We start from the raw sequence: 13,522 nt of genomic DNA on the forward strand, positions 1-13,522 counted from the left end.
AAAATAGGGAAGGGATTAGGGAATTTTAAGAGGAGAGGAACTGAAAAGGAAAGCAGAATGATGTAAAATAATAATAAAAAAGACTTTTAGACAATGGCAAGATCATCCTACACAGCTGCTCTGAAATCCCAGCACTGCTGACAGCCACCTTCTGGCAAAGCTGCTTTGTCAAAGGGATGCAATAGGATCCATATTGATTTCATGAAGGAATATATTAATGTAAGCAAACATGCCTCTCATTTATAGTTACATAGAGGTGTGGGATTTTTCTTTTACTCCTAGAAGTAATGTTTCCCCAACATATATCACTTCTCTTTGATATGAAGGTTGAGTCATAAATTAATGTCACAAATAAATGTCATGTAGAGGGAGGCAACTACATTACAAAGTAGGAAGGTGTAGCTTGATACGAATTGTTACAGTTGACAGCTCTGTTCGATTGCACTAAATGTCATCATGTCATTGGAATGTAAAATTGTGGACATTTAAGTTTGCAACCTAAAAGTTTTGTCAATCTTTTCTAGTCATTCTGAAATGGAAATGATCAGGTGGATTGAAAACAAAGGCAAATGAGTTTAAAGGCTTTTTTGGCATCTCAGAGAAGTTGCTTTACACTGGTGATGTTTTACACAAAACATTAGCATGTCTGGAAACAAACTTCCTGGGTCTTTCCATTTACCCCTGAGGAAGAGTTATAGAGAACTAAAATGCATTACTCACTATATACTTTGTATCATGTATTATTTAATCTCAAGCTAGGCAAGAGCATTGGGACTCTGTCTTACATGATGCCATAATGTACATTAGTGAGCTCAACCCACTTAATCTTAAAATAACAGTATCAGGTCAGGGATTTAGAATACAGTATTATATGAAAACAGTTGGCAGGGAGACTCCCTCTTCTGCCAGTAATAACTGACAGGAAATGGTATTTCAGACCCTAAATCCTACTGAAATCCAGACACAATAAATGGAGAATTTGGGGTGAATAGTTTGTTAGAACATGTTTTTCAAAGTAGAGAAAGAATCACCAGGCTCTTGCTGAATTATATGTTGCCATGGACATGGCAGTATGCAATAATGATGCTATCATCTGTACAGCTGTATAAAAACATAGTGTCTCTCTCCCATCCCCCTAAGGCATGAAAATAATAGGTTTGTGTGTAGTTTGGTAAGAAAATTAGAATCATTTAGTCGTTTCAGTTTCAATCTAAGAGAGAGATGGGGAGTGGAGAGGAATAGCAAACAAACTGGAAAAAAAATACATACTATGTAGTAAAGCATAAAACACATTTTGTAGAAACTAAAGAGGGGTATCTTTGGTGTACTAGAAAACTGAGTGAAATCCACCAAAATGGATGACTTCAGAGAAAAGACTTGTATTAAGTCCTATCACTTGTGTGTGACCTTGAGCAAAGGCACCAGGTCTTTAAGCCTGGATTTCCTAACCCATATAATAGAATCAATAATGGCAATGTCCTGTACCTCCAGGGCTATGACAAGGATTAAAAGAGTGAAAACACCTTGTATACTTCAAAGTCCTGTACAAAGGTGTTCGGTAGACTAGATTTTCCGAGACAGGAGTTGAGGAAAAAGTCTAAAAAGACTTGAGGCTGAGGAGTTGGGTTCAAATTCCAATACATAGCTAGAAGTTTTGAGACCTCAACGCAAGTAAAATACTATCTCACCTTTCAGTTTCCTCTTTTAAAGAGGAATATGCTACATCACAAAATCGAATGAGAACCTACACCTGCGGGGTGTTTGAGGCCTCCTCCCTGGAACTGCTCTTTCAATGAATGTCATTAACAAAAGCTGTTCACAATGTAGGATCTTTGGTTCAAGGTATGCCAAGGTAAAAGAGGATCATAGGGAATAAATGGATAAATGCAGTCGAAGTGGGAACCAACAGACTTGGAGCTGAGTCCCTTCTTAAGCACGTGAGGCTGGAGTATCCCTCCAATAAAGATATTCGGAGTTGGACGCCAGGCAAGTCCGGTGCCCTCTCGACTCTACTACGGACTCGACGAGAGGGACCCTGAAATTCTTCATTAGAACAGGTTGCTATGGCGACAGTCTCCAGGCAGCGTGGGCTGAGCTCGCGGTAGGGATAGAGGGTGGGCCGCCGCTGGACCCTGTGCGCGTGCCCGCCACCAACTTTCCCTCCAGACCCGAGGGGCGGCGCGCTCCGCCCCCGCCCCTGGGCCGCGCACGTCGGCGTTCGGTGGCGCGCACGCCTGCGGGAGCCCTCTCCAGGCAACCTAGTGCTGATCGCTCGTGCCGGTGCGGCCGTTAACCGCCCTAGCGGGAGCCCGAACCTCAAAAGCAGCCCCCTCCCCTCTCTGGGCTTCCCCCGACCCCCTTCCCGGTCGGCCCCGGGGCATGAGCAGCGATGGCTGGCTGCAGCCCTGAGGAGAAAACTTACCGGCGTTTTCTGGAGCTATTCCTGGGCGAGTTTCGCGGACCGTGCGGCGGCGGCGAGCCGGAGCCGGAACCTGAACCCGAGTCGGAGCCGGAGCCTGAACTGGTAGCCGCTGAGGCGGCCGAAGCTTTGGTCGAGGAACCGGGGGAAGAGGCGGCCGCGGTAGCCGCGACGGAGGAGGGGGAACCGGAGCAAGACCCAGAGCCTGAGGAGGAGGCAGTGGAGGAAGAGGCGGTGGCGGCGGGTGAAGGCGAGGAAGAGGAGGAGGCGGCGGCAGCCGCGGCCCCGGGGCACTCGGCCGTGCGGCCGCCGCCGCAGCCCCAGCTGCCGCCGCTGCCCCCGCTGCCGCGGCAGCTGTCTGAGCGCATCACCCGCGAGGAGGTGGAGGGCGAGAGCCTGGACCTGTGCCTGCAGCAGCTCTACAAATAGTTAAGTAGCGGGGCTCGGCTGGGGGTGGGCCCGCTGTCCTCGACGCGCCGGCCTCCGAAGAGGCTCTCCCTGTCCCCACACCCCCCACTCCTCTCTCATCTACTCCTCACCCCCGCACCCCGCCGCTGAACGCAGCCCGGCTGCTCGGGCTCGGCCGGTGGGCTGCGGGCTGCCCACGCCCGCCGCGGCCCCCGCGCCGACTGCCGCCTCGGAGCCGCTCTCCGGCTGGCTCGGGCCCTTCTTGCCCCTTCCCCTCGGCCGCGCACTGCTCATTCCACTTCACACTCCCCTTCTGCCTCGGAAAATCCTTCCTCCTGCCTGGCCCCGAGTTTTTTCTTCTGGCCAGCTCGCCTCTGCTCCGGCAGGTTGCCTCCCAGCCCAGGCTGTGCGTTCGCGGACTGGGCTCCCTGTTGTCTGGTGGAGAGGTGCCTCCTGCGTAACGGCCGCGGCGGGCACAGAAACCCCGGCCCGGCGTCCTGGAGAGGGGACGCCCGAGTCGGTGTTCCGTTAGGCGCTCCGTGTTGGAAGTGAGGCGCTCTTCGGGAACCCGGTCTTTTAAAGACATTTAACAAGCCGTTACTGACGGAGGTGGGAAAGGATTGATTGAGAGGAGTAAGCAGAATTTTACAAGTGAGCCTTCAGGTGAGAGCCATAATTCATTAAAGTGGAAAAGTCAGGCTGCTTTGATAAAATTGCAATTAGGTACAGTATTTTCAGTCCATTAAGTAGAAGGGGGGGGGGGCGTAGCAGATGGCTTAGCCACACAGATGAAAGTCTAAAATAGAAAGGTCAAAGCTTTGCCTTTCATCCCAGTTCTGGTTTTTATAGACTTGAAATAGATGCAGTTTACAATTGGTGTTTCTTTCCAAATGGAATTGTTCTGAAACAACTATCGATAGAGGAAAATACTAACGAAGCTTTGAAAACATTGGCAGACCTGGGAGTCTTTTGCCACTCAGCTGATAGTTTAATGAAAGGTGTTACTCTGACCATCCAGAAAGTTTACTACTGCAAGATTCACCGGAATTAAGTTCACACTTCTTGCATTTTCTCAAAAGCCTAAATAAAAGAAAGGCCTATTTTGTCTTCATCCAGCCTAATGGACACCCGATCAAATCGTTTTCCCGTTAAAGCTGCGGCTTATCAGCAGGGAAAAAAACATGTAACAAATCACCTGTAGAAGTAGACTGGGTTGATGTCTCAATTTATAAGCAGTCTAAAATTGTAAAATTACATTTTGGGAAATGTAAAAGATAAAATGGCGGGTAATACTGCTACCCTGAGATAAACAGCATTAACATTTTGGAGTATTTCTTTCTAGTCTTTGTAAGTTATCATTAAAGATGTCATTTTTAACACTGTTTGAAGACACTTAAAGCTCTCTGCTTAAAATGTTTAGTAAAATGAAGGAATTTATGTCAGCATCAGCCTAATTCTATTTTGACAATAAATTCTTACCTTTATAAATGCAGTTGCAAAATTAAACACGATGTAAACATTAGAGAATGTCCAAAACAATAATTGCCAGTTTAGTATAGCCCTGAATGTTTGTCATTCAAGAAGTTTTTCTTTTTTAATGATACCTGTATGAAGATGTGTATTTTTTCACATGGAAAAGAAGCAGAATTAATTTTAATACATATAGAAATTGGGAAAGTGATTGAATTGAAATATATATAGAAATTGGGAAAATGATTGAATTGATTAAATGTCCACCTAATTAAGAACAGAAGTTTGATTTTGAAATAAAATTAGCAAAATTATAATTGGAAAATATTTTATCTTAATCAGACTTTATCATTTAAACTGTATTTTGTTTAGAAGCTATTAATGTATTTTTATTCAGATGTAAAATGGCTGGCTTATTTATGTAGAATATCTTTAAAGTCTTTACAGGTTTCAAAAGTTTCAAAAAATATACTGCTGTGTTTTTATTTTATTTATAAAAGAAAAACATTACTTAAAGAATCAATGCTGAAAGATTGTAGGGATAGATTTTTCTGTCTAAGCACTTCATTTTATATGTGAAAAAACTATGAACCCAGATTCAGGAATGACAACTTATGTACAAATAATTCCAGTGTTTTCCAATATAATCTCCAAACCTCAAAACTCTCCCTACATATTTGAAATATTGGTTTCTCAAATTTCCTAGGAAATACTTTGAAATAATTCTGATTACAAATATGTTGGAATTGCTTGTTTGGGGAAAGTGAAGTGAAGTTCCTTTTTTATTTTTTTCTAAATTAAAATATCCACTCCATTTATTTTGAGATTTCTTAACAGTCTCTAAGAACTGTTATGCTTGGGGTGGGCATTTGACACATTGAGTTAGATACTGCTTGGGATGCCTTCCTATCCCATTTCAGGGTGACTGGTTGAATCCCTGTTCTACTTCCATTCCATTTTGTATACAATATGTGGATACTACACAGATGGAAGGTCTCAGGAAAAAAAATGAAGTTGATTCTTAATAGTGTTTTATGTCTACACTGGTTACAATTTTACTTTTACAAATGTGTTATAGTGACATTTTCTTCAATATTTTACTTCTCAGGTTTTAGAATTGGAACAGACACATCATTTTTATTTTGGTAAACTTAAAAGTTCAGGATTAACTTAAAAGAAGCAGTTAATTAGATAAGTAAAGGATCAAGGATTAAATGAACAAAATGTAGTTGTAATTAGCAACTTAAAAGTTTTCCAGGGCAATATTTAAGATAAATAGACCTTTAAGCTTCAAAATGAGAAATGTATTAGATGTTTCTCTACTAGATAAAATAACTTCTTGAAAGAAAAATAACAATTCACAAATCTCCTTGGATAAGATATACTTTTTTTTTTAAAGATTTATTTATTTTATTAAAAGAGTTACAGATAGGCAGAGGCAGAGAGAGAGAGTTCTTCCATTCGCTGGTTCACTCCCCAGATGGCCGCAACGGCCAGAGCTGTGCCAATCTGAAGCCAGGAGCTTCTTGTGGGTTTCCCACATGGGTGCAGGGCCCAAGCACTTGAGTCATCTTCCACTGCTTTCCCAGGCCATACAGAGAGCTGGATTGGAAGTGGAGCAGCTGAGACTCAAATCATTGCCCGTATGGCATGCCAACACTGCAGGTAGAGGCTTTACCCGCTACGCCACAGCACTGGCTCCAAGAAAAACTTCTGTTGTGGACTACAAATACTTTTATTTTTTTTAGTTTTAAAGATTTATTTATTTTGAAAGAGTTACTTAGAGGGAGAGACCAAGATAGATTGATCTTCCTTCCACTGCTTTACTACCCAGATGACTTCAATGGCCAGTGCTGGGCCAGTAGCTCCATCCAGGTCTCCCCTGTTGGTGGCAGGGGCCTGAACACTTGGGCCATCTTCCATTGCTTTTCCCAGGCCACTAGCAGAGAGCTGGACTGGAAGTGGACCAGCCAGGACACGAACTGGGACCCAAATGGGATACTGGTATAGCAGGCTCTTGTGTTATCCACTACACCACAAGGCCAGTGAGTACTTTTTTTTTTTTTTAAGATTGATTTATTTATTTGAAAGGCATCTATCTATCTATCTATCTTCCATCCACTCGTTCACTGCCCAAATGTCTGAAACAACCAGAGCTGTGCCAGGCCAATGCCAGGAACTTCTGGCTCTCCTATATGGATGCAGGGGCCCAGGGACTTGGGCCATCTTCCGCTGCTTTTGCGGGCACATTAGCAGGGAGCTGCACTGGAAGTGGAGCAGCAGGGACACGAACCAATGCCCACATAGGATGCCAGCACTGCAGGCCACAGCTTAACCTATTGTGTCACACCCCAGCTCCCACAAATACTTTTTTTTAAAAAGATCTTTTGGGACAGGTGTTGTGATGTAGCGGGTTAAGCCCTGCTTAGGATTCCTGCACCCATATCAGAGTGTTGGTTCATATCTCAGCTACTTTGCTCCAATGCTAGTTGCCTACTAATATGCTTGGGATGATGGCTCAAGTACTTGAGTTCCTGCCACCCGTGTAGGAGACACAGATGGAATCCCCGGCTTCATCCTGGCCCAACCCTGGCTGTTGCAGGCATGTAGGGAATGAACCAGTGATGGAAAATCTCAATCTCTCTCTCTCTTTCTTTCATCTGTCATTCTAATTAATATAGAAATCTTTTTTAAAAGAACCATTGAATAAACAATTTTGTTTCAACCTATTAAGCCTCAATAATCAATAATAAATTCATATAATACTTTTAGAACCATTTTTGCTGAATTAGCTTATTACCTGTCAATAAAAAAATTTGGAACCTTCAATTACTACTATAAAAATAATGTATGTTGGGGCTGGCTTTATGGTGTAGCTGGTAAAGCCACTGCCTGCAGCGCCAGCATCTTCTTTGGGCGCTGGTTCTTGTCTTGGCTGCTCTACTTCTGATCCAGCTCCCTGCTAATGACCTGGGAAAGCAGTGGATAAGATGGCCCAAATATTTGGGCCCTTGCCACCCAACTGGGAGACCTGGAAGAAGCCCCTGGCTTCAGCCTGGCCTAGCCCTAGCCATTGCAACCAGTTGGGGAGTGAACCAGCTGATGGAAGATCCCTCCCTCCCTCCCTCCCTTCCTCCCTTCCTCCCACTCCCACTTTCTCTCCCTCCCTCTCTATAACTTTGATTTTCAAATAAATAAATCGATTTTTTGGAATGCCCTATGTTTTGCTCCTTTCCTTAAATTTAAATATTCCCAAGAGATTAAAATATTTTCTAGTGACAGAAACTTAGGATTTCTGAAATGATGAGGGCTTTTTAAAAATAGATGTTGATAACTTTGAAATAACTTGCAAATAAAAAATTTACAGGGGCAGGTGTTTGCTGCTGCACGTAGTTTACTTTTTGGGACATCCACATCCCATGTCACAGTGCCTAGTTTGAGTCCTGGTTCCTCTGCTTCTGATCCTGATGATCATTCCTGATGATGCTTACCCTAGGAGGGACTAGGTCAGTACTTAGGTCCTTTGCCACTCATGGGGGAGATGCAGTTTGAGTTCTAGGTTTCTGGTTTTAGCCTGTCTTAGCCCTGGCTATTGCAGGCATTTGGGGAGTGAACAACAAATGGAAAATCTCTGTCAGTCTTGCCTTTCAAATAACATGAAAATAAACAACTAAAAATTTTAAAAAATGTATAACATATGGTAGATATGAATATGAGGCTTCTTGTTAATGTGATATGGGTCAATATTTTGCATTTGATTTCTCTGTGCAATATTATAGATATAATCTAGAGGAAACAAATACAGTGAAGTCTCTATACTAGGGTTATATGTCATCACATTTTCAGAGCAGTTGCTTCCTCAGTTACTCATTTAGTCTAGGTTGGGCCTCCCAAAGGGGAAACAGATATCCCAGCAGCCTGGCAAAGTTAAATAGTTCCAGATGGTTTGCAGTAGTAATGAGGGTAGTACTTTAGAAGTGTCTTGGAAGATAAAATCACTGGTTAGAGACAGTAAGAATTGTTATATTGAATTGTGTGAGTCATTAATGAATTTGAGATAGTTCATAAAATTATTAAATTTTATCTCCATATATACGCATATGCATGGGAAATGCATGATTACAAATTATATAATATCACTCATTTTAAAGTTTTTTTCATACTAAAAAGTAATAAATTGTAAGTAGAGCAAAATAATGTGGACAAAAGAAGAAAGTAAATGTCATTCTGTGTTAATCATACTTTCTAGGTTCTTCTACCTCTGACTGCTACTTCTCTGTGAACATTTTTTTTTTTTTAATTATTTATTTGAAAGGAAGAGCAACAGAAGGAAAGGGAGAGACAGAGATCTTTCATTCTTTGATTTCAAATGGCTTCAACACCCAGGGCTGGGCCAGTCTGAAACTAGGAGCCAAGAATTTCATCCTTTTTCCCGAATGAGAAACAGGCCCAGGGACTTGCGTGATTAACAGCTCTCTTCCCAGGCGCATTAGCAGAAAGCTGGAGTGGAAGTGAAGTAACTGGGACTCAAACAAGCACCCTGATAAGGGATGTAGACATTGTTAAATGCGTGCTTCACCCATTGTCCCATAGCAGTGGCCCCCTCTGTGAAATTTTATATTCTGCACCTCCCCTTATTGGTGTTTTCTGCTTGACCTTCTTCTCAAGTCTGGTTGACCTACTTGTCCCTAGTCAATACAGTCTCCCATGTAACTTTGGTTACTGTATTTATGCTGATGGCTTCCAACTCCTATCTCCATCCTTGCTGTGTTAATGGAACAGCTCCACCTGGATGTCTAAAAGCCTCCTCAAATTAAGATATCCAAACTGAATTTTTTTTAAAGATTTATATATTTGAAAGTCATAGATACAAAGAAGAGAGGCAGAGAGAGAGAGAGAGAGAGAGAGGTCTTCTATTCAATGGTTCACTCCCCAATTGGCTGCAACAGCCAGAGCTGTGCTGATCCGAAGCCAGGAGCTTCTTCCAGGTCTCCCACTGCTTTCCCAGGCCATAGCAGAGAGCTGGATCGGAAGTGGAGCAGCCAGGTCTCAAACTGGCGCCCGTTTGTGGTGCTGGTGCTTCAGGCCAGGGTGTTAACCCGCTGCACCACAGCACCGGTCCCCCAAACTGAATTCTGTCCTTTAACCCTCTCTTCCTCCCCAAAACAAACAAAACCAAAATGTGATACTCTTTTTGGTGGGCCCATCTCTGACTTCTTTTACTCTTTACATTCAGTCAACATGTATTTCTAATCCTGCCTTGCAAATATCTCATAAATATGTCTGTTTTTCATTCTTTTTTTTTTTTTGACAGGCAGAGTTAGACAGTGAGAGAGAGACAGAGAGAAAGGTCTTTCTTCCATTGGTTCACTCCCCAAATGGCCGCTACGGCTGGCGCTGCACTGATCCGAAGCCAGGAGCCAGGTGCTTCCTCCTGGTCTCCCATGCGGGTGCAGGGCCCAAGTACTTGGGCCATCCTCCACTGCCCTCCCGGGCCACAGCAGAGAGCTGGACTGGAAGAGGAACAACCAGGACAGAATCTGGCATCCCGACCGGCACCACAGGTGGAGGATTAGCCTAGTGAGCCACGGCGCTGGCCTGTTTTTCATTCTTACTATCATTGTTATCTTACCAGTGTCAGCAATGTATTTTCTTCAATGTAGCCAAACTGATTTTCTTTAGAAAATTGTCTAATTATTGCGCTGCTTAAGTACTTTTATCTTTTATCTGGCATTAGCCAAACTGCAAGGTTATGGGCATAGTCCTCCAAAGTACCAATTCTGTTTCAGACTTGACCCTAACTATAAGGAGTCAGGGTCCCTCTACAAAGTTAGAAGGAAGAGTGCAAGACTGCTTTTACCTCTGGCACTAATTGCAAACTTTGAGATTTCCCAGAACCATTCTCAGATTTAAAAACTCATTAAAAAGACTCACAGACCCATGAAAGTTATTATACTCTAGGATATGATCCATTACAGGAATAGATACAAATTAGAACCAGCCAAAGGAAGAGATACTTAGGGTACAGTTTAGGAGGGTCATAGATATCCTTGGTACTCAGGGATGCATTTTCTTCCCAGCATGAATATATATGGCAGTACACCCAGAATAGTCGCAAAAAAGAAACTTACTTGAACTTCAGTTTCCAGACAAATATCGTTATAATAGTTGAAAACAACCAACCAACAACAAAAAAAAAAAAAACAAAAAACAAACAGAAACAGGGGCAGGTATTTAGCCTAACAGTTAAAATACCAGCTTCCTACTACAGACCCTGGGAGGTAGGCTGATAGCTCAAGTGATTGAGTTCCTGCCATCCTTGTGGGAGACTTGGATTGAATTTCTTCCCCCTGGCTTAGGCTCCAGCCAGGTCCTGGCCAATGTGGGCATATCATGCCAGGTGTCTGGGGGGAAGGAACCAGTAGATGACAGCTCTCTATTTCCTCTTGAGTAAGTAAATGAATGAATAAAAATTTTTTAAAAAGTTAATCTCTAAATAGCTCTTTACCAAAAAATCAAATAAAAACCCCACAATATGTGGATCATAAAAATTCATGTGTTGTAAAAATATAAAAACATAGACCAGAAGGATGTGTTCCCAGAATCTTCAGATTACTTCTGGGAAGAAAGAAAAGGGAATGGGTTTAGAGCAGAGTTAGAACAAAATCTTTAATGCCATTTGAAATGATGTTTTCCTTAAAATATTCTGAGACAATTATAATAACTTGTTGAAAGTAGATGATGTAATAATTTTTTATTCTGTTACTTTCCAAATCTTTAAATTATTTTACAGTGCCAACAGTCACTCTCTTACCTGTCATGTGTTACTTAACTATAAGGATGTATCCTGAGAAGTGGACCACTAGGTGATTTTGTTATCCTACGAATAGCATAGAGTATAATTTTACAAATTAAGGTGGCTGCGAAGTTACCTGGAGATAAAATCTTATGGGACTACTATTGTATATGCAGTCTGTTATTAACTGAAATTATGTTGTATAATGCATGAATGTGTTGTGTGTGTGTGTTTACTTATATTCGAGGACATTTTTAAACTCTCTATCACAAGCCTTAACTATATAAATAAAACATAGTGATAGCAACACTTGAGAAATAGATCCTAAGAAAACTAGAGACATGCTCAAAAGGTGACCATCATGACATTCCCAGACTAACTGAAAAACCTGTAGCATTTAAAATGTCCAATAGCATTGTGATCAGATTATTAAATATTTACTTAAAAATTTCATAGAACATAATATACACATATTTTTACTTTATTTTTTAAATAGATTATGATTATGGGCATTTTAGAAGAGGGAACTGCCTAGAAAAATGCCCAGGCAGACATTGTGGCACAGTGGGTAAAGCTAACACCTGTGACACTAGGATCCCATGTGAGTGCTTGTTTGAGTCGCGGCTGCTCCACTTCCAATCCAGCTCCATGCTAATGTGACTGGGAAAGCAGTGGAAGATGGCCCAAGTGCTTTAGCTTCTGCTACCCACTTGGGAAACTTGGAAGAAACTCCTTGCTCCTGGCCCAACCACAGCCATTGTGGCCATCTGGGGAGTAAACCAGCAGATAGAAGATCTCTGTCTCCTCTCTCTGTAACTCAGACTTTCATGTAAATAAATAAATATTTAAAAAAGAAAAAAAAATCTGCCCAGTTCTGTTCAGTAGGAGTATGATATGAGCCACATATATAATTTTAAAATTACTACACTTGGAGGCATTTGCAAGTCATTGCTAGCTTTCATTTGCCATTGTATCCCCAGGTCCTGCCTATGTTGCCAAGTCCATATATAACATGCAGTTAATATTTGCTGATGGAATGAATGAGCTAAAAAGTTAAAAAAATCATTCTTACTATTTTAACCATTTAAAAAACTTAATTTTAACACTTATTTTAAAACTTTTTGTTACAGAAAATTTGAAGTATGTAAATAGTATATTCATCATTGAACCTCAGCAATTATCAAACTTGTTTAATTTGTATTTCACATATTCCCTTGGTGTGGTGGGCATCTTAACCAGTAATCCAAACACCCACTCCGTGCTCAAATTTTTGATAGGGTTCTTCTGGGCTTTTGGGGAGAGAACTAGCAGATGGTAAATCTCTGTTTCTCGGTCTTTTAAACAAAAGGAACACAAATAATTAAAAAGTGGAAAGAAAGTGAATTTTTAAAAAAAATTTATTTATTTATTTGAAAGAGTTACAGAGGCAGAGAGAGAAAGAGAGGTCTTCCATCCACTGGTTCACTCCCAGCAGCTGGAGCTGTGCTGATCTGAAGCCAGGAGTCAGGAGCATCTTCTGGGTCTCCCACGTGGATGCAGGGGCCCAAGGATTTGGGCCATCTTCTGCTTTCTTAGGCCACAGCAGAGAACTGGTCAGAAATGGAGCAGCCAGGACTTGAACCAGCACCCATTTGGGATGCTGGTACTGTAGGTGGTGGCTTTACCCACTAAGCTACAGCACTGGCCCTGAGTTTTAAATACTTATTTAACTGCGTATTTCTAAGACATTTCTGTTTCAACATGTAATCCATATTAAAGCATTGTTAATGATATATTTCACATTTTTATAGAAGTCTTCAAAATCTGTGTAGGTTTTGGTTTTATACTTATAGTACCCCTCAACTTGGAGTATCACATTTTTTTTTTTTTAAGATTTATTTTTATTTGAAAGACTGAGTTACAGAGAGAGGAGAGAGAGAGAGGGAGAGGGAGAGGGAGAGGGAGAGGGAGAGGGAGGCAGGCCGGCCTTCCATCTGCTGGTTCACTCCCCACATGGCAGCAATGGCCAGAGCTGCGCCGATTCGAAGCCAGGAGCCAGGAGCTTCCTCCGGGTCTCCCATGTGGGTGCAGGGGCCCAAGCACTTGGGCCATCTTCTACTGCTATCCCAAGCCATAACAGAGAGCTGGATCGGAAGAGGAGCAGCCAGGACTAGAACCGGTACCCATATGGGATGCCGGCGCTTCAGGCCAGGGCATTAATCTGCGCCACAGCACTGGCCCCTGGAGTATCGCATTTCAAATACTTCATAAACCTGAGGGGTTAGTGGCTACCATATTGAACAGTACAGATTTAGATTTAATATTTAAAAAAACAACTGTAAAAGAATTTTTTTTAATTTGAAAGAGAGAAATCGTCGATTTGCTTGCTTGTTCCTAAGATGCCCTCAACAATCAAGATTGGGCCAGGCCATAGCCAGGAGGCAGGAACT

The 13,522-nt window shown here is 42.2% G+C and overlaps 1 protein-coding gene across 2 annotated transcripts in view; it reads left to right on the forward strand.

The window, feature by feature from the left end:
- Positions 1 to 2,089: 2,089 nt before the first annotated feature.
- PPM1E (protein phosphatase, Mg2+/Mn2+ dependent 1E) overlaps positions 2,090 to 13,522 on the forward strand; it is a 190,118-nt gene continuing 178,685 nt past the window's right edge. Inside the window, exon 1 of one of the 2 annotated variants that reach the window (XM_051824783.2) lies at positions 2,090 to 2,847. In XM_051824783.2, coding sequence (XP_051680743.2) covers positions 2,390 to 2,847 — 458 coding nt within the window. In that variant the 5' untranslated portion in view covers positions 2,090 to 2,389. The remainder of the gene's footprint in view (positions 2,848 to 13,522) is intronic. The other variant, XM_051824782.2, reaches the window with a different exon arrangement.

Source organism: Oryctolagus cuniculus, chromosome 17 (assembly GCF_964237555.1).
Source record: "Oryctolagus cuniculus chromosome 17, mOryCun1.1, whole genome shotgun sequence".
In the NCBI taxonomy this organism is placed as follows: domain Eukaryota; kingdom Metazoa; phylum Chordata; class Mammalia; order Lagomorpha; family Leporidae; genus Oryctolagus; species Oryctolagus cuniculus.